General features: G+C 50.9%; 7 protein-coding genes across 7 annotated transcripts; 2 read left to right on the top strand and 5 right to left on the bottom strand.

The window, feature by feature from the left end:
• Nucleotides 1-5,770: 5,770 nt before the first annotated feature.
• IWZ02DRAFT_82799 (aspartic peptidase domain-containing protein) lies at nucleotides 5,771-8,288 on the bottom strand. The gene is made up of 6 exons (XM_066771276.1): nucleotides 7,820-8,288; nucleotides 7,475-7,767; nucleotides 7,239-7,402; nucleotides 6,610-7,188; nucleotides 5,892-6,538; nucleotides 5,771-5,807 (listed from the first exon to the last, which is right to left on the bottom strand). The coding sequence occupies exons 1-5, from the start codon at nucleotides 7,963-7,965 to the stop codon at nucleotides 5,963-5,965; spliced, it is 1,758 nt and encodes a 585-aa protein (XP_066619424.1). The 5' UTR covers nucleotides 7,966-8,288; the 3' UTR covers nucleotides 5,771-5,807; nucleotides 5,892-5,962.
• A 3,664-nt stretch (nucleotides 8,289-11,952) lies between these two features.
• On the bottom strand, nucleotides 11,953-13,866 carry IWZ02DRAFT_82885 (uncharacterized protein). The gene is made up of 2 exons (XM_066771277.1): nucleotides 12,525-13,866; nucleotides 11,953-12,400 (listed from the first exon to the last, which is right to left on the bottom strand). The coding sequence occupies exons 1-2, from the start codon at nucleotides 13,571-13,573 to the stop codon at nucleotides 12,220-12,222; spliced, it is 1,230 nt and encodes a 409-aa protein (XP_066619423.1). The 5' UTR covers nucleotides 13,574-13,866; the 3' UTR covers nucleotides 11,953-12,219.
• A 1-nt stretch (nucleotide 13,867) lies between these two features.
• IWZ02DRAFT_82796 (uncharacterized protein) lies at nucleotides 13,868-15,170 on the bottom strand. The gene is made up of 3 exons (XM_066771275.1): nucleotides 14,852-15,170; nucleotides 14,484-14,797; nucleotides 13,868-14,420 (listed from the first exon to the last, which is right to left on the bottom strand). Exons 1-3 carry the CDS (start codon nucleotides 15,066-15,068, stop codon nucleotides 14,208-14,210), a joined length of 744 nt encoding a protein of 247 aa, XP_066619422.1. The 5' UTR covers nucleotides 15,069-15,170; the 3' UTR covers nucleotides 13,868-14,207.
• A 386-nt stretch (nucleotides 15,171-15,556) lies between these two features.
• On the bottom strand, nucleotides 15,557-18,728 carry IWZ02DRAFT_82989 (uncharacterized protein). Its single transcript, XM_066771278.1, has 5 exons — nucleotides 18,257-18,728; nucleotides 17,187-18,200; nucleotides 15,865-17,138; nucleotides 15,632-15,733; nucleotides 15,557-15,569 (listed from the first exon to the last, which is right to left on the bottom strand). Exons 1-3 carry the CDS (start codon nucleotides 18,584-18,586, stop codon nucleotides 15,870-15,872), a joined length of 2,613 nt encoding a protein of 870 aa, XP_066619421.1. The 5' UTR covers nucleotides 18,587-18,728; the 3' UTR covers nucleotides 15,557-15,569; nucleotides 15,632-15,733; nucleotides 15,865-15,869.
• Nucleotides 18,729-18,847: 119 nt separating this feature from the next.
• Nucleotides 18,848-19,985, top strand: IWZ02DRAFT_461366 (nuclear cap-binding protein subunit 2). Its single transcript, XM_066768211.1, has 5 exons — nucleotides 18,848-18,965; nucleotides 19,024-19,133; nucleotides 19,183-19,227; nucleotides 19,276-19,467; nucleotides 19,520-19,985. Exons 1-5 carry the CDS (start codon nucleotides 18,894-18,896, stop codon nucleotides 19,626-19,628), a joined length of 528 nt encoding a protein of 175 aa, XP_066619420.1. The 5' UTR covers nucleotides 18,848-18,893; the 3' UTR covers nucleotides 19,629-19,985.
• IWZ02DRAFT_82616 (pyridoxine) lies at nucleotides 19,877-21,288 on the bottom strand. Its single transcript, XM_066771273.1, has 2 exons — nucleotides 20,712-21,288; nucleotides 19,877-20,610 (listed from the first exon to the last, which is right to left on the bottom strand). The coding sequence occupies exons 1-2, from the start codon at nucleotides 20,966-20,968 to the stop codon at nucleotides 20,031-20,033; spliced, it is 837 nt and encodes a 278-aa protein (XP_066619419.1). The 5' UTR covers nucleotides 20,969-21,288; the 3' UTR covers nucleotides 19,877-20,030.
• IWZ02DRAFT_82739 (uncharacterized protein) lies at nucleotides 21,157-22,787 on the top strand. Its single transcript, XM_066771274.1, has 2 exons — nucleotides 21,157-21,419; nucleotides 21,482-22,787. Exons 1-2 carry the CDS (start codon nucleotides 21,345-21,347, stop codon nucleotides 22,421-22,423), a joined length of 1,017 nt encoding a protein of 338 aa, XP_066619418.1. The 5' UTR covers nucleotides 21,157-21,344; the 3' UTR covers nucleotides 22,424-22,787.
• Nucleotides 22,788-22,791: the final 4 nt, after the last annotated feature.

The raw sequence follows: 22,791 nt of genomic DNA, 5'->3' as shown, positions 1-22,791 counted from the left end.
CTATTATAGTAATACTATTACTAGCCTAGCTAGACTTACATAATTAAGAGATATAGCTAAAACTACTATATTTACCGCTAGAACTATAAATTTACTAATAAGATACCTAGTCTTCTATATCCTCTACTAATTCCTAACCGTTCCTAGTAATACCTAGCTATGGATTTTAAAGAGATACCGTAAGACTAAAAGGGATTTAATTATATCCTTATTATTATAGACTAGTTATCCTAAAGAACCTTTAGTTTACCTTACATAAAGAAAATTAATGCTAAAGGAGTATCTTAACTTTTTTATAATTATATCTACTAAATTTTCAGAAATCCTAAAAGTATACTATTAGATTAAGGTCCTTAGTTTATTTTAGCCTTCGCGTAGGAGCTATATAAGTTAACTAGTATTAAATAACACTTTAATTTAGCCTATTACTCTTAGATAAACGGAATTACTAAGATAGTAAATTAGGTCCTTATACGCTAACTATAACCCTTTATTAATTACTACTAAAATAACTAGTCTAATCTTCTACTATTAATGGATTTAGCTTAGGCTACCCTCCTATATAAGGCTATAGGTCTTATACTAGTAGAAGTAGACCTTAGCTTCATGCTACGTATATATTATAACTAGACTACTCACATAATAATAACTACTTTACCTAAAGGTAGAACATAGTCTACAGCTTAGTCTCTCTAAAAAAGAAGATAAGAAGCCTATAAGTATACCTATAAATTAATTCACTAATTATAAGAAAAGAACTACTAATAAGCTAATAAATACTATTATATACCTAACTTTAATAGTAGAGACTTTATTTACATTAAGAAGACTAGCTAGATAATAGACCGGCTAAATCTAAAATTAGACGCTCCTAATATAGGACCATTTAAGATTACTAGAATAAAAGGACATTCATATAAATTAGATCTTCTAAAAAGCATAAAGGTTATAAACCTTTTCTACGCTAATTACCTACGTAAAGTAGCTATAGACCTATTACTATAATAGAGATACATAGAACTAGAACCTAAGGTTATTAATGACTAGTAAGAATAGGAAGTTAACTTTATCTATACGAGTAAGGTTACTTACGGAACTTTAAAGTATTAGGTTTAATAGGTAGGATATAATTAAGATGATAAGTAGTATATAGTAAGTTCTTTTATTAGGGCCCCCTAAAAAGTAGAGGACTTCTATACTACTAATCCTTCTACCCCTAGACTACTAAAGAACCTAGAAAAGTAGAAAAGAGCCTTCCTCTAATAAGAATTATAGGAAGAAACGTAATTAGATAACTAACCCGCCTATACTCTAGTAAAGAGAATCCTTTAACGCCGTAGTAAATAACTCTTATCTATACGAACTAATTTATCCTTATCCATCCTATTTCCCTATTTTAATTTTATTCCTTATCTTTTATACCCTTACTCCTCTTCCTCCTCTTTAGTAGGAATTAGAGCTAAATTCTTAAGTTTAGGCCTTATTATACCTTTAATAGAGCCCTAGAGAAAGTTATTAACCTAGTTATCTATTATGTAGTAAAGAGTAAGGTACTCTCTAGGCTATATCTCATCCTTACGCCTTTTATATTAATTAGGAGGATGAGTACTAGTAAGGTTACTTATAGTATAGTTAAGGTTACTAGTACCCTAGACGTAGTTCGCGTAATAACCCTATAAGAAACCTAGTAACTTATAGTAACTATAGAAGATATAAGTAGAGAGATTATCCTAGTACTTAGTATAACTAGTAGCTTAATTAATACCTATGTATTAGATTAAGTAAGCATTATGTAAAGAGCTATAAGATTCCGTAGACATAATATTAAAATAATCCTTAGAAACTAGGATAATAGCATAATAAGCTAAGTTACTAAGGCCTAACATGCGCATTACGTATTAGCTAGTTTTATTACCGCTAAGGGATTTCTATAATAAGTTAGCCATTACGCGAAGATAAGTAAGTAGTAATATACACCTTAGTGAGTTTTTTAAAGGCCTTACGTGGGATGAAGACTGTAATCTTATTAGAAGCATCTACCTCTAAGTCCTAATCTAAAGGTTCTACTAGTAATTCTATAGGTAAAGTAGCTAGATGAATAATGCTGCTATTATTACTTTTATATAAAGGTATACTTAGTAGTATACCGACGTAACGGCTACTAGAACGTGTACGCGAAGGTAAAGCAGGTAAATTAGCTTATATAACATTCGCGTAAGGATTTATAGGTAGAATAGTAATATATACTAGCTCTTAGGAGCTAGGTACTATACCTAGACTAGTTAGCTTTTCTTCACCTTTTTAAAACTCTAGATACATAAATAATTAGCTAATTATGCGTAACATCTTACGCGACGGTCTTAAGTTGCCTTAGTATCCTCTTAAGGCATTGCATTGCCTTTAGGGCGCTTAGAGTAATGAAGTTAATTAGATACTATCACGTAATAATTAGTTAAGCGTTTTTAGACCTACTATAAACGGGAGGACTTACTGTTATTACTAGAGTTATTACTAGAGCTAGAGTAAGAGATAGGCTAAGAGTAATAGGAAGATATAATAATAGAAGTAAGGTCTATTATTATTATTAAGGTAGTAGTAAAGAAGGTTAGTTAAACCGTAAACCTAATAATAAGATATACCTAGTAGTCCTATACTTTACGCCCTTACTAAAATAACGCTAGTTAGTCATCCGCGTAAGTACCTAATAAGCTAACTCGGGCTTCCTATTAGGGGGGGAATGTTATAATGGCTATTAGACGCTAGTAACGCGAGCTAGCTATTAGATGCTAGTAATATAAGCTAGCTATTAGACGCTAGTAATACGAGTACATTATAACTACGCCCTTACGCGATTACTTAACAAGCTAAAGCTAATTATAACTAAGCTACGTAAACCGGCCGAGCTATATAAGCCGGTAGTACCGATAGATAATAAATACTACTAAGGATACATAGCCTACTTAATAGCTAACGAAACTTCACGTAGTAATAAGAAGATTAATTTCTTATCTATTTTAATAACGTAACTAAAGTAGTAATTCACGTAGTAAAGAGAGAGTTTAGTTCTCATTTCACTTCTTATATAAATACATATAGAAGATAGAAGAGTACATAGCATCTTCTATATTTATAATAATTAAGAAGACTTCACTTAACTTCATCTTTTAAACTACTTAACTTTAATTAAGTTCTTTTTAATTTTATATATATCCGACTAAGTAGATAGCCTCTAGGCGAAAGCCTATATATTAGCCGCTTAACGATTCGTAATAAAGATAGTACTAAGGAAGGCATAGACATCCTTATCTATAATAAGGACACTTTCCTTTTCCTTAGCTTCTAGAAATAGAAGTAAATAATTAGCTACTTCTCTACCCGTACGAGACATAATATAGGTAGTAATTACCTCTTTAGTATCTATAGGATTATTAGTAATAAACTAGTCCCGGTTAGCTTAGATTTTATTCTTAATTTAATAAAGCTAGAGTAGGTACTTAGGGTCCTTACTATCTATAAGGATTAGGGGGTTAGGAATCTTAATATAGCGTTAGTAGTTCCTAGTTTTAGTAGACTAGGTATTATTACTAGTCTAGGTAGGGGAGTACTCCTAGTAGGAAGCTAAGGGGAATAGGGGCTTAGAGGGGGTTATATAAGCTACTTAGTAATAGTTAGACTTAGTAAAAGCTATATAGAGACTAATAGTTCTTTTAAGGGCTTATATATACTAAGCTAAGAACTTAGTATACTTAAGAAGGGGTAGTTTATTTAGGCTCCTAAGATAGTTAGTAGTTTCTACATCTAAAGGTTATATATAGACGTAAAATACTTCCTATAAGGCATCTAAGGTAGTACGGTTCTAGAGGAGCGTATAGAGCTCTCTTAATCATCCTATAGGGTAGTTCCTAATAGCTAGCCGGCCTTAGAGTAGTACTTCATTATGGATATTAGGTTAGTTAGCATTTCTAGTATTATACTAGGGAGTAGAGAAAGTTATAGAGGGCACTCTTTACCCTCCTTCCTTAGTAGATAAGTTATAGTCACCTATACTACTATTTACTAAGTAGTACTCATATAACATAACCTTATTACTTATAGAGATACGGAGTAGGAGTCTACCTACGTCTTTTTATATACTATTATAAATACCTTATACGGTATTATTCTACTATACTACCTAGGAGGACCCTTAGACTTATAAAGATACTACTAGTACTTATAAAATAAGACTTAGAAGAGGGAGGTTAAGTAGGGTACTAACTAGTATAGGTATTACTTAGTAGTAATACCTAGTATTTTTAGCGTTAATATTTAAGACCTTTATAGGTAGGTAGGAGAGTAAGTATATTATATAACACGTCTACTTAATAATCTTTATTTTTCTATCATAAGCTAGGCTTCCTAATAGGTAGATAGTAACACTTTAGAGAATAAGTCGTAAGTAGTCCGTACGAGATAATCATAATAAGATGATAAGGTAAGGAGGTAAGAGATAAGAGGTTAAGAAAGGCTAATAGTCTACTTAAGAAGTTAATTATAAGAAAATAAAGATAGCTAGCTACCGTTCCGTATAACCGCTTATTTATATCCCTTTTAGTAGTTCTTCTAGCCTATATACTCTAAGAAGTAAATAGAAAGAGAGAGGAAGGTAGCGTAAGGGAATAGGAGTTAAGATGTAGTCCCTTATCTATATAAGCAGGCATTATTTAAGCTAAGATACCTCTTAAGACTTAACTACTTATTTAGCTACTAGGGCTTATAGGACTTAGTTATTAGATATATGCTTAGAGTCCTATAAGCTAGTTAATACGTGCTATATAAGGGCTTATAGTAGGTATTATTACTATAGGGCTATATAGGCTAGAGATTATAGGTTAGCTTACTTATAAGGGTAGAGATAGCTTATAGCTATAGCTTAGTAATACGGCTTAGTAAGGTAGCTTACTAGTATAGCGCGCCTTTATAGCTTAATGCTATAGTACGCGGTTATTATATAAGAGCTTTAATACTATAGTAGGCTATTATACTTATAGCCTAAGGGTTAGGCTATAACATTTACCTAGATATAGACTAGAGATTTATTTAGGTAAAGTATTATCTAAGGGTAGATGCCCTATAGGGAAGAAGGGAGAATTTTTATTATAGATAGGTAAGAGATTAATTATATATTAGATATATTATCTAGTAGTATAGTCTATAGCTCCTAGATAAAAATTAGGTAAATACTAAGTTATAGTACATCCTAGAGTACTACCTCTATAGCTTAGGCGCTCCTATTTAAGTTAACTTATATAACTTTTAGGTTTCCTAATATCTAGTCTAGTAGACTAGCTTTATTAGACGATAGGGGTAACTAAGGTCCTAGGTAGTCTAGGTAGATAGTTCGTCTAGATCTCTCTTTTAGTAAGGAGGGGTTAATTTCTAACCTACCTATCGTTATCTAAGTAGACTAATAGTATATAGTAATAGAAAGGAAAGGAAGGGGGATAGGAAGAAGGCGTACGTAGAAGAGTAAATAGTAGGTATAGAGGTAGGGGGTAGCAGATTATATATACGCTCTGTACTAGCGTTCTAGTGCTATCCCTACTAGCACTACTCATAGGGTAGTTACTAGAATTTCTCTTTTCTTTTTTCTTTTTGCCCTTTTTACACCACCGTGTAACCATGCCATGCTCTAGTAGAGATGCCCGTATGGCGTATGAACTCTAGAACAAACCGTCGTCCGGCTTGCTGTTGAAACAGTTCACTGTAGGGGAGTGGTGTTTCTTGTCCTTTTACCCAGATCCAGCACTTGGATCCTCGCTCCTAGCCTACAGAATAATCAGTCAACAATGAAACCCTCCAAATCTCTCCTAATGGCCCTAGTGTCTAGGGTATCCGGCGCAAGAACTCACAGAAACTCTCTTGATCAAAAAAGCACATCATCAACAATAATGACTCTTAAATTGCTCTCAAAAACGCCTCATTACGTCTGCCTCGGCTCCTTCCGCTCCGTCAGCTCCACCGCCGGCGGATAATCGCCCGGAAGCTCGTGCGGATTCACATTCATCCTCTCATGACTGAGCTCCGCCGGCGTCTCCTGCCCATCAATCTCAATCCGACTCTTGACCTCCTCATTCGCCGGCATCTCCGTCTTGCCATCTCCAGGCAGCTCCATCCGATGCTGCAGCGCACGCGACTCGCGCCTCTGATCGTCTCCCTGCAGCTCCTCAATCGTCTTGTACTGGCTGGCCATGGCGAAGGCAGCGGCGTTGCTGTTTCCCTCGGTCCTCTTGCCAATGGTGCGGCGTTTGGCGCGGCGGCGCACGATGCAGAAGGCGACTAGGACGACGACGACGATGGCCGCCGCGCCGACCACGATGCCGACGATGGCACCGATGCTGAGCGCGGGCCCGCTGTCGCTGCCGCTGTTGACGGAGCGGATGGCCACGATTTCCGACGCTGCGCTGTCGTTCCACACGCGCTGTGCGAGCGAGAAGTTGTGCCGCTCGTAGTCGGCGATGAAGTAGGCTTCCTGGAGAAATGTGCGGCCGAGCGTGATCTGAACATGCCGTCAGCAAAGTCGATTGGTCGAGGAAGACAATTAAAAAAAAAAAAAAAAAAAAAACCTGCCTGGGTCGAATTGGCCGCCCGCTTTAGAGGGAAGAAGCGTTCCTGTCCAGATCCCGGGATGGCGGGATACGAAGCATTCAGATCGAAAGCGCTGTAAGGCAATACGATGTCGACCGTCTTGCCCCCTGACACGGAATGCCCCAGACTAAACGTGACGTTTGGATTCTCCTCCACCAGTCTCTCGTGCACCGTCGCATTTACAAGATACAATCCCAACGTCTCATTCCACGTGATATCGAAAGCGCTTTCGAACAGCTCGCACGACTCGGAAGGCAACCACAGGTTTGCCTGGCTGGTATCGAGCGCCGCGAGCACCGGGGTGGGCAGCAGCGCAACGTCGCCATTGCTGCCCGTCTTTTGGATCGATTGGATGGCGACGACCAGTTCGCGCCCGTCGTCCGGCGTGAAGTCGAAAGATAATTTGTCCGGTCCCAGGAGCGCTGCGTCGTAGCCGCCGAAGATGAAGGACGCCCACGCATTTCTCAGAGAGCCCGTCCGCGCGTACGACCCGGCCGTGTAGCTGTAGGTCAGACTTGGAATCAGACTGTTGTCTCGCAGCAAAGAAAAGTAGCTCGGTTGCTGTGTCCGAGTTAGTCTTGGGATGAGGGCCGACGACATGTCTGACTTACTGGATCATTCATGCTCGACGCATTGTTGTTTTCCACGGTGAAGTTGGTAGGGCGTGGGGACACTCCGAATTGGCCCTGATAGAACGCGAGAGTGTTGAATTGGGCTACGATCGTTCTGTTTAGATTTGCAATTTTGCCTGCGTTGAGTCCAACGACGTCGAAACCTCCAATTTGTAATTGATCAGCCGGATTCACGAATGGTGAAGCATCTTTTCTCGACAGGTGTAAATACATACCGTATTGGCCTTGACCGCTGATGCCGAGGCCATCCAAAACAACCTCACCGAGGCCGTATATCCCCGAGTTGTCCCAAATTTCCGTCGTCGACTGCCACGTCGAGGACTCATTTGCTTGGAAGAGGCCTCCTCTTTTCGAATGACACTCGTCGCCATTTGCATCCGAAGCCACGCAACCGGTGGGAGCCACGACCCAAGTTTCTTGTCCTCCTATTGCAATGTGCACACGCATCAGCTGCGCCGGCGTGCCCACTCGAAGAGTGAACGTTGACCACAAACCTTCGCTCCCATCCCTTTCAAATTGGTAAGTCAATGGCGCCAGAATAGTGTACCTGAGGTGCGTACCATACTTGACTCGGATCGAGTACGATGGGATCTGGAGCCGTTTGCCTCCGGGTCAACCTGGCGCCATCCTCTGAAAGAGCGTGGGAAAAGGAAAAGAAAAGAACCAAAGCGCGTGCCCACGACGAGAGCAGCAGCGGCGCCAACATCAGAAAGACAAACCAGGCGACAAGAGCGATTGGGTGGAATTCAAGAGAAAAAGAGAGGATGAGAGGGGAAAAAACGCAAGACCTCTACAGGTCTACGCCGACGAACGACGCTTCAGCCCCGCGGTCCTCAAGTGTCGCTCTGCCGTTCGGTAACAACAACACGCCACCAGACGGCGGGCTTGTGTTAGCGACTCGGGACCAAGTCAACGCCGCACCAGAGCAAAAGGCAAGGGAGACGGCCAATCGAAGCCGAACGAGCAGACGCCCATGTTGCTGTTGCGGTCAGGACGACGGGGGCGTATTTTTGGACCCCTCAAAAAGCCAGCCCGCCAAGGCCATCCGTGTAACGGCCATGGCTGACTTGATCGTATATTGCCTTGGCGGTGCAAGGCCAACCGGGGAGCGTTTGCTCCATTCGTCTGCGAAGAGCCCAGCAGCTCCTATTTTATCCCGCTGGCTGCGCTTCATCGCCGTCTGCCCTGTGGCGCCTCATCCTCACCCTCTTGGCCCTACGCTCAGCCCAAACAGCCCTCGCCAGGCGTCCGTGCTACCAACTGTGCGGCTATGTTGACAAGATCGCCTAATTAATGGTACTCAGCCTTTCTATGCACGTCTGACGGACGGCCGGACGGACAGCCCTTTACGATATGTCTGGGCATATAACTCCCGGGTCAGCTCTGTCCGCCCGCCTGGTGGTCGAGGGGGCCGACGATCTTTTTGTTTTATCCCGTCCAAGACTTGTTCGATTTATTGCTCGCCAGAATGTGGAATCGTTCTTTGTTGGTGGCGGCTACTCTCGCTTCATCTTCGCTCGCTGCAGGGAATAGTGAGATGCCCATTTTCTGAAAGAGAGAAGGGGACAAGGCTAACAGTGTTGGCAGGTATACAAGGCTTTAATGGAACCACTCCAACTCTTGTATCCAGCACGAACCTGAGAGGTGGCCCAGAAACACCTATATCAGTGACGTCTGTATCGGAGACACCGACTTTGGAAACGCCCATTCCGGGAACGTCTACCCCTGAGACTTCCACCTCAAAGACGCCAGTGACGCCTATCCCAGAGACTCCTTCATTTGTCACCATTCTCCCAGTGACACCTATCACACCGGAGACTCCTTCGCTTGTCACCATTCTTCCAGTAACACCCATCACTCCAGCACCGATAGGAGTAAACACAAGCACCATCACGCCCACCGGCTTCACCCTGTCGTACACGGTGGATAAAAGCGTCGCGACAGGCCTGACCGAGCTTCCCACTCTTACGAAGAGCCGCACGACGTCGGCGGAAAGGACGATTCAAGGGACTGGCCCCAAGTCGGTTGTCAACAATGCGGAAACGCTCAGTGGCATCGATTCTACGATTGTTCTTGGCCCCGTCTATACCGATCTGCCCTCTGAGACCACGGCGCATGGCCGGTTGCTGGCAGGCGATGATGACGATGACGAGAGCACAACTGGTGCGTCGACGGCCGTGAAGACGGTTGACGAGACGACAGCTCTGCCAGTCGTGACTCCACCGTCAGCGTCGGAAGACTACGATCCTGATTACTTGTTGACGTGGAAGACCGTTGAAGATGCCACTGCTCTGCCAGTTGTGACGCCGACCACAGCAACGGATGAAGACGATCCTCCCGAAGTCTCGGCCTCGCGCACTAGAGAAAGCATTGTGTGGCTTACTTTACCAGACTCGGCGGCAACCGAATCCTTTTCTGCGTCGGCGGTGAAGACCGTTGAAGACGGCACTGCTCTGCCAGTCGTGACGCAGACCTCAGCGCTGGAAGAAGACGGTCCTGCCGAAATCTCGGCCTCGCCTAGTCCGACTGGAGAGAATATTGTGGTGCTTCCTAACCCATCTGCAACTTGGACCGCGGAAACCCCAGTGGTGAAGAGCGTTGAGGACGGCACTACTCTGACCCCCATCATCACCGTGGTGAAGAGCGCTGGTGGCGAGGCGACTTTGACTGTGCCTCAAGTTCCCACTGGCGAGCCTAGTATCACGACCGAGTTTGGTGATGGTGGCGATGCTGACATGGTGGACAAGTGGGTCGAGTCCCAGACTGACCTCGGAGCCCCTTCGCCGACGAATGATGTATCCGATTCCTCGACCCCGAATGACGGGGCTGGAAGTGAAGGGGGCAGAAACGTCGCTTCGTACATCGTCTGCGGAATGGACGATTCCTGTTTCCAGACGACAAATGGAGCCGCCGGATCCCAAGTCGTCGTGCTGCCCGCGCCAACGCAAGAGTCAAACACAGGGATAGGACAGCCAAGCTCACCAAACGAACAAAATGACAACTCGGGACAGCGAGTCCCCGCGAACGCACCAACCGAGGACTTCACCTACACGGCCGGCGCGCCTACGGTGGTTTACGACTCCAACACGCTGTCTGTCGGCGGAGCGGCCCTTACGATTTCAGGTGCTCAGGTCACGCTGGCCACCGGTGGTCTCGTCGTCGATGGGAACACGTACACGGCTCCGGTTGCGGCGCCGACGCCTACATCGCAATATGCCGTTGTGTTGCCCGCAGCCGCCGCGTACACGTATGACGCAGCCGAGAGCACGTTCGTGTACGGTTCGGCCACCGTGTCGGCCGGCGGCCCAGCAGTCACGGTTGATGGGCACACGGTGAGTCTGGCGCCCTCGGGAGGCGGCGTGGTTTTCGATGCTTCGACCGTAGCGCCCTCGGGCGAGTCGCCGCTTGTCGTCCTGACTGGCGATGGCTCATCAGCATACGCCTATACGCCTGGCGCCAGCAGTCTCATCTACGGCTCAATGACGCTTTCGGTGGGCGGACCTGAAGTGATGATTGCTGGGAAGCCCGTCACGCTGGCGTCCGATGGCGTGGTAGTCGACGGCTCCAGCATCGCCCCAGAGCCCCTGGCGACGGCAGCAGCGCTGGGAACTTTCGCCTACACGCCGGGCGCCAGCACGCTCGTCTACGGCTCAAAGACGCTCTCGGTTGGCGGACCGGCCGCGACTGTAGCCGGACAATCCATATCGCTGGCATCAGACGGCGTGCTCGTGGACGGCTCGACCATCACGCCGCAGCAGGCCGTAGGGGCGACGCCAGCGCCCGTAACCTACGACTTCACGCCCGGCGCGTCGACGTTTGTCTATGGCAGCACAACGCTCTCGGTCGGCGGCGCAGACACGACGGTAGCAGGCGGGCAGGTCGTCAGTCTGGCGTTCGGGGGCGTGGTTCTCGACGGGTCGACGCTCGCCGCGGCGAAGCGCACGCCTTCGCCCGCGGCCGTCGTCACGCTCGGCGACGAGGTGCGCTCGCTGACAAAGGGCGCGACGCTCTCGCTCGACGGCTCGCCCGCTCTGACACTCACTCCCGGCGCTGTCGTGACGTCGCTGCCGGGCGATGGAGAGAGCATCAGCGTCGGTCAGAATGCCGTCGTCGTTAATGGCACTACCGTCTCGTTTAGTTCGGCAACTGCACGCAATGCCTCGGCCAACACGACAAGGAGCGGGATGACCACGTCGAGAACGACTTCGAGTGGAGCGAGTGCGTCGGAGAGGACTGGTGGTGCGGCGGCGGCGAGCTCGACTGCCGCGGCTGCGAGAGGTGTCGAATTGTGCTCGGTGGGAGCGTTGGTCGCCATTTTTGGATGGTTGGCGGCTGTTGTGGGGATTTGAGCGTGAGCAGGACTATGACCGAGTCTGGTGTCTTTGGTTATCATTATTAAACGATTGGCGTACGCAGCGATTCTGTTTGAGGGGCTTGAAAATTGGTGTTGACCATTGTGGAATTTTTCTGAATTAGGATAATGCGAAGGGGAATCTTTGCTAAAGAGGGCTGACACATTGAGTAGGTAGGTGATTTAATATACATACATCTTTGGCCTGGGCCTTGCCTTGGAGTCCTCCATGAAATGCATAACAGATTTCTAATAGCGTACCTGTTGATCCAGGCGAGCACTTCGCCAGTCTCTCTGAAAACGCAGAGCTGTGGTGCAAGATTCTCAAGTCAACAGTCTCGACGACTCGAGAGGTAGGCGATGTTTGATTGCTCCTTGCCGTCGCCCTTGAATTGAGTCGTTGGCTCTATCACTTGACCAAGAATCGCCGAGGGCTTTCCGCGTTCGAACAGCCTCCGTCGCGGAACGTACGAATCTCCGTGAGGTCCTCCTCTTGGGGGCTTTGCGATATTTCGTCGCACCAAGATTGAATCCTTGAAGGAAAGTGTCAGGTGGTGGGAGGCACCCAACAGCCAGTGAGGAGCATCGACCCCCCACGCATCACTTGTGTTAGCCGTCGCCGGGACCAGCAACAGCCGCAGGCTTCCGCCAGTAAATCATCTGACCAGCCAAGGCATGGGGGTGGAGGTCGAAGTCGGGCATGATGGCAACGCCCCTGTTGGAGCTCAAGAAGGCTTCGCCGATCCCAATGCATTTCCGCGTGCGGTTGTGGTCGTCGGTGTCTGAGGTGCTGTTGAGCAGCAAGATTGGTTCAGCAAAACCTTCACAGCGTGCCTACTTTTCATCGAGGGAGATCGCTTTCAAAATTGGATATCTTGATGACAATGGTTGAGATGTTTAGATTCGAGACTGACCTGCTGTACTTTAACTGCGAGCGGCCCAGCTCCAGCATGCCGGCAATGTCATTGCCCACGTATAACAGCGGATCGCGCGTGCTCAAAAACTCCTCCATCATGACAAAACTGGGCATAAAGGGCGCAAACACAAACGTCGAGTCTGCTATCAGCCCTGCCGACCCGGCGGCGTTTTCCTCATCCGCTGCTGCCACGCTTCCACAGGAAGCTGCCGCCGCGACGACTCCCCCTTTCCTGGGCCGCACTATCTCGACGCCCAAGCTCGCCAGCACCTCTTCGTCCAAGGCGTTGAAGACGGGGTCTTCGGCGTACACTGGGACAGACGGCGTCGGCGCCGACTTGCCATTTGCTTCACTGCTGCTGCTGCTGCTGCTGCCACCGCCGCCGTTCAGAAGCGCCACCATTTCGAGGAAGCACACCAGCTGCCACATGCTCCTGACGCCGCCGGCGATGTTGTCGATGCTCAAGCTCCCCAACCCCAGCACTATTGCGTTCTCGATCGTCTTGTTTGCGCTGCCGCCTTGCTCCAACCCCCACTCTGCCTGCTCTTTTCCCTGCGCGCCTATAGATTGCTGCTGTCGCCACCGTGCTCTTTGGTCCCGCTGCACGTCCAGATCTGTGCGCTCCAGCAGGTCGCGCAACTGCACCACACACGCGCTCTCGCGCCAGCGCTCGCGGAACGCGGCGAAGCGGTCCAGAAGCTGCTCTTTGGAGGTCCCGGGCATGATAGGCGCGGGTCCGTTGGGCGTGTGGGTGGCGGCGAGGTCCGAGATGCGGAAGCGCGACATCTTATTCGTAGTGGAGACGAGGGTCCACCCGTCGTTGAGCGGTATGCGAGCTTGCTTGGATTTTCTGGGGGCCGGCGGTTGGTGGTGACGCGGCGGCGGCGGCGGCGGTGGTGGTTGCGAGGCTTGCGTCTTGGGCTTGCCGGGTTTTGCGGAGCGGATTGGAGCTGCGGAGGGAGCTGAAGGCGTGCGGTTGGGGTTGGAGATGTGATTGTTGTTGCTTGCGGACTTGGTCGTGTTCGCGCTTGTAGGTTGCGATGTCATGTTTGCAGCTAAACGAGGGCTGGCTGTGTTGGTCGTGTCTGGGGCGGGAGAGCGGTTCAGGCGGGCTGTGGTGCTGGCACGCACGTTGCGCAGCACCTCGTTTCGAAAGCGGAGCAACGGATGTGCGTGTGATGTTTGGCGGTCCAAATGGTAGTGAGTGCATGTGGTTGAGGGGATGATGCTGGTTGTTGGAGCTGCGGGCGGCTGCGCCAGACATCATTGGTAGGGGATCCACGCAACGGGCCGACTGTCTATCTCAACTGCTCTCTGCTCGCCTGATGGTGGTGAGCGCAAAGGAAGTCGCATGCAAATCATGTCGTTGCCGCTGACAAGCTGGAACAAGCGGTAGATAAGCCTTCGGTCAGATGCATAACCATGACAGCGGCGAGGAGCCGCATCTTTTGTCCATGCAGGAGGAGGCTCTTTTCCATTCATTACGTCTCGACTACCAAGACGGTCAACGTCGTCCTGCATACTCTGGCTACTGAACATTCGCCTTTTGCGCGCCCTGTCGATATTTACAGCAAAGACGCTCGATCTCTTCGGAAGAGACAACGAGAGAGGTATCAAATCCCAAACGCTCAATCCCAAATCAAAACAGAAAGACAACAAATGGCCCCAATCAACGTTCTGTTCAAAGCATCATGAACGCGACAAACATCATAGCGAAAGTGGGCAGCAGCGTGTGGACGCCCACTGAGGGCAGGATTGACTGAGCACCGGAAAGACTCGACGTCGCGAAAACCTGATCGAACGTGATAAGCTGGTCGGGCGCAGTCGTATTGCGACAGTTGGTCTCGTTGACCTCGGCAACGTCTGCCGGGTCCGCAAAGGTAATGTCGACACACTGCGTATTACGACATGGTCAGCGCCAGCCACATGACGGTCCCATTTCAAAAGAGTCACTCACGCTGTATAGGGCTGCACCGTGCTTTGCCGCCTCAACCACCTGAATCGTCGCATTGTCGCCAATTTTGACCGAGATGTTGGCAGGCAACGGCACCTGCGGAATACATATCTCGCCAGGGTATTCATTGTTGGACGGTCCGTTGATTTGGAAGACGGGAGTCATGATGTGGCTCATGTTGAGAGGCTCCGTTCCCAGCCCCAGGTTGATGTACATGAGGGCCGTCGAGTGGCCAGAAAACCAGCCGGGCTGGACACCGACTGCTCCTCCGCTGACTGGCCACTTGGTTCGGTTTGTGCTGGTCGGCAAGCCGCCACCTGAAGACATGTCAGTCCAAGATTATCATATGTTTTCGAGCTGGGATAACTCACAGGGGTACATCCACTGCATGCCATAGGGAAAAGATGTTGTTCCATTGTCGTAGTCGATCCCTATCGAGCCGGTGGGAATGCTTCCATCCGCATTGGTGCCATTCGTGTGCAAGTTGTTTCCTCTCCAACCCGGATACGTAATGACCGTGTGTGCAACAACCAGTGGGGTCCAGCAAAGTGCCGCCACACAGGCAACCAAGAGGGACGTCCTCGACATGGCGAGTGGCGCGGCGGCAACGGCGACTTTTCAAGTTTAAGGAGAACACGGGCGCGGCAAGATGGAGCCTCAGGATTAGTCGACGCGAAGAAGGGGGCTGTTTGAGAAATGCAGACAAGAGCACGGGGACTCGCAGAGCCAAGATGGAGTGAGAAGAAGGTCAAGAAGCAGAAGAAAAGCTAGGCGCGGAGAAGGCAGCGCCTTATGGCAGGAAAGGCTCGCGGCGAACGCTGTGCGACTGGCTTCGCGCGTTCGATTCGCAGTGGCAGGCCTATGAGAGGTGCGAGTGCAGGTGGGCATGCAGCCGTCAGCACGGGCGAGCAAACGTCTGTCGTCCTCATGTTGGCGATATGCGGAACCAGGTACATTGTGGCATGGGCCACTCAGGATGCAGAATGGCCAAAAGAGGGCGATGGGCGTGCGGGAGAGCCATACGCAAAGGGGATAGACATGGTGGAGAATAAAACGCGATTCGCAGTTGATGTGACGGGGCTGGCCTGTCTGCGCACTGCTCTAAGCGCCCGCAACGCACGGCCGGGCCACCTGCGTCTGGTGCCACTCACCTCCACCACCCGCCCACGCCGTGATGCAATGCGGCCTTTGCCGCGCGCCATTGACCTGGACAGCCCGGCGTGTTGCCAAGCGACCTCTTTGTCAGCTGTCAACTTCAATGAGGTCAGTCGAGTACACAGCTGGAGTGATGCTGATGTGAGAGACAGCCTGCGGGGTTCTCTTATTCAAATGTACTGCTACTTACCAGTCAACCATCCAACCGTTGACCACAGACAATACACACCATTTTTAGTATCCTCCACTCGCCACTGTCAGCCTTCTCAGCTTCTTCGTCGCAGCCTCCACCATTGCGCTTTCCCTATCCAGCAACTCCATGATTTGCTGCACCTTCTTCTTCCTGAACTCGCTCGGCACCTTGACTTCGTCATCGCCCTTCTTCTCAGCCGGCTCCTCGGTGCCCAGCTCATGCACTTGTCGCAGCAAGTCTTCCTTGAGCTTTCTGATCTGCGAGAGGCGTCGTGACGGCGTCGGCTCGTCGCCCTCATCTGGTGGCGACGAATCCAACAAGCCTGCCTTCATCCTGTCCACCTCGGCGAACCACGCCCGCTCCTTGTCACTCAGCTCGCGGGTCCCCGCCTTGGATAGTTTCTGCCTGATGCGTTCGGTACGTTCGACAAGCTCCTTCTGCTTCGCCTTGACCTGTTCGATCCTGGCATCAATCTTCTTGCTCCCCGTGAGCTCTCCTTGATTGGCATCCTCTTCGCCAGTAATGTCCTCGATTTGGTTGGCGACGTCGTTGGCCTTGCGGAGTTGGTCTCTCAGCTCATCTTGCAGTCTTTGGCATCGGGTAAACAGGCTCGAGGCAGCCTGACCCAGAAGCTGGGTCTCGTTGACAAGCACACGGTGTGCCTTGGTCAAAATGTCCAGTGTGGCAGTTGACATGCGAATCTCTTCCTTGAGCAAAAACTTGTGCCTCTCCGGCACGTGCTCCATGAATTTGGGCAATTGGCTCTGAAAGTCAAAGAGACTTTGAGGCGGCTGGTAGGCAGGCCATGGCTCTGGAAGTTTGGGACCTGTCACCTCGTCATACTCGTAGGGAACCACCGGGTGCCCATCAGCGTAGTAATCCGAGTCGGGGGCGTCGATGACGATGGCGTGGGGCTGAGAGCCCTCCGAGGCAAGCAAAAAGTACCCAAGCTCAACATTCGCAATGGCGATGCATGCAGCAGTGGGGGACAGCTTGTCTCCGTACTGGTCCTGTCGATAGTGAACGATGCTCTCAAGTAAGCTCCCAGCGCCACGCAGAATAGCTTCAATGCGCAAAGCGGCGCCATCCTGTTCAAAGTTGGAAAGCTCGTCATAGAGCGGGCGCACCCAGCCAGTCATGCCGACGAAGTACACGCCCGTCTCGGTCGAGACAAAGACGGATGCACCACCTTTGGCGTCCGCAGTGAAGACGGGGTGGCATGAGACCTCGTTGCCATCTTGCGTTTGGAACTCGACAGTCTCAAAAAGTTGCAGTAAAGGACAATCGTAAAGAGGGACGATTCCCGAGGACTGGCGTGTGTGAGCAAAAGCAGAATGCACGATTTGGATGTCACTTACGCTCTCCATGGGCAACCATTCGCCCTCGACTCCCTCAAACTCGAGACAAACGTGCATTTTGCCCTGGTTCGTAGCCACACAAATAATTGACACAGGGGGGTCGTCGCGGCTCGCGTCCTCCTCATCTTCTGCATCAACCTCATTGCTTAGATTGACGACAATAATATCGGTGACCTCGAAATCGTCGACCTCAACTTCCGGGTCGAGGATGAAAGGGCCCTGAAGGCGGGGAATGGGACCAGGATGGACAGGGCGAGTGTAGACCTCGAGAAGCTCGCCTGTCCTCGGATTCTCGTCCAGGTCGCCTCTGATGCCAGCGAACCATTCTCTCTGCTGCTCCGACGTCTGCTGGTCAAAGTCTTCGTCATCTTCCGGGCCAGAAATCTGATCCCGCGCCTGGATCGGCAAAGCGAGACTCCGCAGAAAAGGTCTGCCCTGGCTGGGATACTCCCACCTCTTGGGAAGAAGCGGACACAGGGCGTAGATGTCGCCATTCTTCATTGCAACCCAAAGAGTCATCGGGTTCCATCCGCGCGAGTTGGTCTTGCTTGTCGCACCAAAACAAGCTGAGGCAACTTCCATTTCGAATGAATCGGGGGTATATCCATTCTTCTCGTCGATCCTCGCGGCTCTGAAGTCTTCCATGGAATCAACCCCACTGGCCAGCTTCTTCAGGTCGATAGACAGCTCAGGTTCACCAAAAGAGTTTCTGTTGTCCCGGTTGAATTCCCAAAGGCGAAGATTCGCGTCGCTGGTGACGGTTACGATGCAACGTCCATGGCGTCCAAGCGGGTGCCACAAGATTGCAGCCAAAGGGCTCGAGTCTAAGACGTGAGAAGTTGGTCCAAGATGGAACGTCTTGAGCTTGATGGGTCCAGTGTCATCGGACACCAGGTGGGCAGAGTCGGGCAAAAGGGCAATGTGCACGGTGTGAGAGGTACAAATTGCCATATAGTCGTTGTTTGGCGCGATCGAAAGCTCGGTGATCTGTCCCGAGACATTGGTTCTCAAGGTCTATTGATCCAATGTCAGCTCAGGATTATGAGAGAGAAAGAGAAAAGGCGCATTACCCTGTAGACTTGATCCAGTTCATCCATGGCCTCCAAGTGACCACGGCCCTGGCCATTTCTCCAACTCTTCCCAAAGCCACGCTTTTCTTTATCGTAACCAGCCTCCTTTAAGTGCAAAAGATTTGCCCAGCGGATCTCGTTCCCAACTGCCACGAATATTTCATTGCCGCGGTTCGCAATAGTTCGCTTCGGGCCAGGCGCACCCATCTTGGTCGGAGCATTTGCTGCTCTGTGCGAACCTTTTCCCTTGACATTGCTTTGGTTGAAGACGTCGAAGCCTGGGGCGCCGCGCGAAAGCCATGGCGGCGTGTAGCTTAGGACCCTGGGCATGGTGATGATGCCCGTGGAGGTTGGGTGAATGCGGCCCGCAGGAAGCTCAGATCCAGATACAGGTAGAGGATCCGGGTTGAAAGAGCTTCGAGGTGCTTGCGAGCGAGGAACCTGTCTCGGCGAAGGCGTTGGTGGTGATGTTTGCGCATGGAGCTAAACGACGCGGCGCGAGGCTCAAAGACGCATCACAGCGGATGTATTTCGGCCAAGTCAAAAGATCCCTGCACCCCGCGGAAAGGCGCCGCAGCTACCACTTGCTTCCCGCGACTTGCGCGCCATCCTCTTTCAACAACTTACTGTCTTCAGGATGCCTCCGGTGAGGACGACTCGCAACACCGTCGATCGCCTCGACAAGCCAAGCTCCTATGCCGCTAGCAAGGTTCGTCTTCACCTACTACACGCGACTGTGCGCATTCTGACTCGACTTTCAATCGCAGCACAGGAAGCGCAAGTATGTTCCGGCAGGTGAAGTCGAAGACGAGCGCGAAAGGACACCAGATTTTGAGGACAAGCTGAAGGATGCTACCACGCTCTACGTCGGCAACTTGTAAGGGCGCGTGCGAGCTCGATCGTAAGCGAAGCTAACCGTAATCGAGGTCCTTCTACACCACCGAGGAACAAATCCACGAGCTTTTTGCCAAGTCAGTTGAGGAATCGTGGTGTCAAGAATCGCGCTGACTTGGTGCTAGGTGTGGTGAAATCAAGCGCCTCGTCATGGGCCTCGATCGCTATCAAAAGACCCCATGCGGCTTCTGCTTTGTCGAGTACTACAGCCATCAGGACGCGCTCGACTGCATGAAGTACATTGGAGGCACCAAGCTTGACGAGCGCATCATCCGTACCGATCTGGACGAAGGTTTTGCCGAGGGTCGTCAATACGGGTAAGCCGTGCTGTTTTGTCGTCCCTCTCCGGCAGATGCTGACACGACACAGGCGCGGAAAGTCTGGTGGTCAAGTGCGCGACGAGTACCGTGACGAATACGACCCTGGACGAGGCGGTTACGGACGCGCCGTCGACCCCTACCGCGATGACTACCGTTGAGGATGCTGAAAAAGACAGTGGCATAATGGCATCTCGCAAAACAGGCTGGCGTCTGGGCTAGTTGGGCATTTGAAGGCTCCATGCATCCGGACAAAGACAAATCTTACGATCGATCGATACCTCCTTATATTCGGTATCTCTTCAGGAGCCTACATGGCTAAAAGTTGGCAGCTTGAGGTAAGGCTTCTAGATTCATGACGGCCACCGGGAGAGCGGCCGCACTTTCAAGCTTGCAACGTGGGCCCATAAAAGCGAGGAAATAAAAGCGAGGTGGAAGTTATCGGCACAGGGAGGTAGACACACTACGGGCATGACCCGGTCGAAAGTCCGGTTGAATGAAGATCATTGGAAGCAAGAAGTCTGCTGATTAAGTCTATGTCTATACCTCTCTACGACTTTGCATCACCGAACGGGAATGTCTTTCCTCCGACCCAATGCCGCCAATACCTGTTCCAACCACCACACATGTATCCTCGCATCCCCAGTGAGCTCTGGATGGAAGCTCGTGCCAAAAACATTGCCTTGCCTCACAGCAATAATGTCGCCCTCTTCGCCCTCCTCGCTCGCCGTAGCACCGCTGCCCAGGGCCTTTGCTTTGCCCGGCAAACGTGCCAGAACTTCAACCTGCGCGTCAAAGTCGCTCCGCGCGACTTCGTCTTTTGGCGTCTTTGCCGGCGCTACTATGGTATCTTCTATGGCCTTCTCCTCGGCTTGCTCTCCGTCTTTGTGTGCTAGCAACCTCTCGACAACGGGAGCGCGAATGAAGACGCTGTGGAAGAGTGCCGCAGCGTCGGTGCCGTTACGGAGAAAAGGCAGATCCAAAGCTGCTGTGAAAGACTCGGTCTGGCGGCCAAAGTGGTTGCGGGAAACGCGGACGTCGAGGCCGCCGATGAGCTCTTGGCCGCCTTTTTTGGTGCGGTTGGCTGATTCGGAGAGGAGGATGAGGCCGGCGCATGTGCCCCAGGTAGGGCGGCGGTGGGCTCTGCATGAGGGAATGACCGTCAGCTTTCAAAGTGCCACATGGTGTGTGGACAATTGACCATAAGGAAGAAGGGCGCAAGCAGCCGTGACTCGACGACTTACTTGACAAAGTCGCGCAACGGTTCCAGCAGGCCGCTCCGCTCCGCAACTAAGCTCATGGTGGTGCTCTCGCCGCCAGGTAGAACCAGCGCATCGCAGCGCGCCAACTCGGCGGGTGTGCGCACCTCGATGACGCTCCACTCGGCATCTTTGGCAGCGTTGCGCCGGCCCAATTCGTGGATGGCGTTGCGCAGCAGCTGGACGTGCTCGCTGAAGGCGCCTTGCAAGGCCAGAACTCCGATTGTTATTTGCCGTCCCATGCTGGTGACCTGTAGAATCTGGAGGCGTTTGGAGTCGTGGGAGTCATGACGGTGTTCGGTGGTGGGCGGCGAGAACACTCAGAGCGCCGGGTGCGCCCTAACGAAGTTTTTGACAAGGGTCGGGTTGACTGGGCAGGCCCGCGGGGGTCTTTTGGCGGCGGGACGGCGCTGGTCTGGTCTGGGCTGCCCGCTGACGTCCAGGCACGAACGCACGCTGACCGTCGGTTCTCTCAATGTAAGACCAACACCACTCTCCGACCCATTTGGATGAAGAGCATCTTCTGCTTATGTCTGAGCGACGGTAGCCGTCTCTTCCAGCACCATTGGACGAGCTCGGATCACGTCCGAGACTCTCCAGCCCAAACGACCATCCACCATGGCTCCCCCAGCAGTGACGTGCTGGCTACTGGACACACGATCCCTGTGGACAGGCGACAACATCCGCGAAGCAGTCAGTAACCGTCCACCTCTACCCTGACCGCCTCGCTGAACACGACCCCCTTCTCCTCCTAGGCCGCCGATCTCTTCCCGTTGCTCTCGTCCGACGAACTCGCCTCGGTGACGCGCAAGCACTTCATCAAAGATGCGCGTATGAGCCTGGGCTCAGCGCTCCTGAAGCGCGCCTACATTGCACGCTCGCTGGGCGTCGCCTGGGACACGATCCGCTTCGAGCGACGGCCCGACCCCGTCCACGGCAAGCCAAGCTACGTACCTGCGGAGGACAAGTCTGCTTCAACCATCAGCTTCAACGTCTCACACCAGGCAGGGCTGGTAGCCCTGATTGGGACGACAGCGGACAAGACAGACCTGGGCATCGACATTGTGTGCGTCAATGAGCGCAACGACTACCGCGTCATCGACGCCGACGGCTTCGAAGCCTGGGTCGACATCTACACCGACTGCTTCTCGGACGCCGAGATGTGGGACATGAAGTACAGCCTCGACGACGGCGTCACGCTGCTCGACGGCACGCACCTGTCTGCGTGGGAGCTGGGTCGCCACGACCGCTGCACGCGCCGCAACCTCGAGCTCTCGGCCACGCAGAAGGGCCAGAACGGCCAGCCCGACCGCTCCGTCACCTTCTCGTCCGATCTGCTCGTCGACGCCAAGTTGCGACGCTTCTACGTCTTTTGGGCCCTCAAGGAGGCCTATGTCAAGTTGACGGGCGAGGCGCTGCTGGCGCCCTGGCTGCGCGACCTCGAGTTCCGCAACGTGCGTGCGCCGCGCCCCGGGACCGTTGCTCGCTGCTCCACTCACGGCACTTGGGGCGAGCGCGTCTCTGATGTCGAGGTGTGGTTCAAGGGCAGCCGCGTCGAGGATGTGCGCATGGAGATCCAGGCGTTTGAGGAGGACTACATGGTTGCCGTGGCGGTCAGAGGGGATGTAAGAGAAGAGGTTCAGGTCGAGAAGGTCGATTTGGCGAGAGATGTTTTGCCGTATACGAATAAGAGTTGAGAGGGCGTGGTGTGGATGTTTTTCCTGGGTATCAGTAGTGTGCATCTGTTACATGCATTGATAGAACCTGGAACATTGACGACTGTTTTGTTGTTCAACTGTGTCTGACCAGAGCGCTTGTCAACCATACAGATATTGCAAGAAACACAGAGCGGAGTGTCCTTCCTGTGTAGAAAAGCCATTGCAAAGTCTCCCATTAACAGCCGTCTACCTACCAAACTACTACCTACCTAGCTAGCTAGCTAGCTAGCTACCCCCCATGCCCCAAAAGCCACCACTGCCCTTCTACCCACCAAGGAGCCAAGCACCAAACAAATCAACGACCGATGCCGACGAGAGCCATTTCGATCAAGGAGCAGAAGAGCAAG

Source organism: Phyllosticta citriasiana (genome assembly GCF_038021145.1).
Source record: "Phyllosticta citriasiana strain CBS 120426 chromosome Unknown IWZ02scaffold_14, whole genome shotgun sequence".
Taxonomy (NCBI): domain Eukaryota; kingdom Fungi; phylum Ascomycota; class Dothideomycetes; order Botryosphaeriales; family Phyllostictaceae; genus Phyllosticta; species Phyllosticta citriasiana.
The sequence above is the reverse complement of the archived record's forward strand: the minus strand, read 5'-3'. Positions and strand labels throughout refer to the sequence as shown.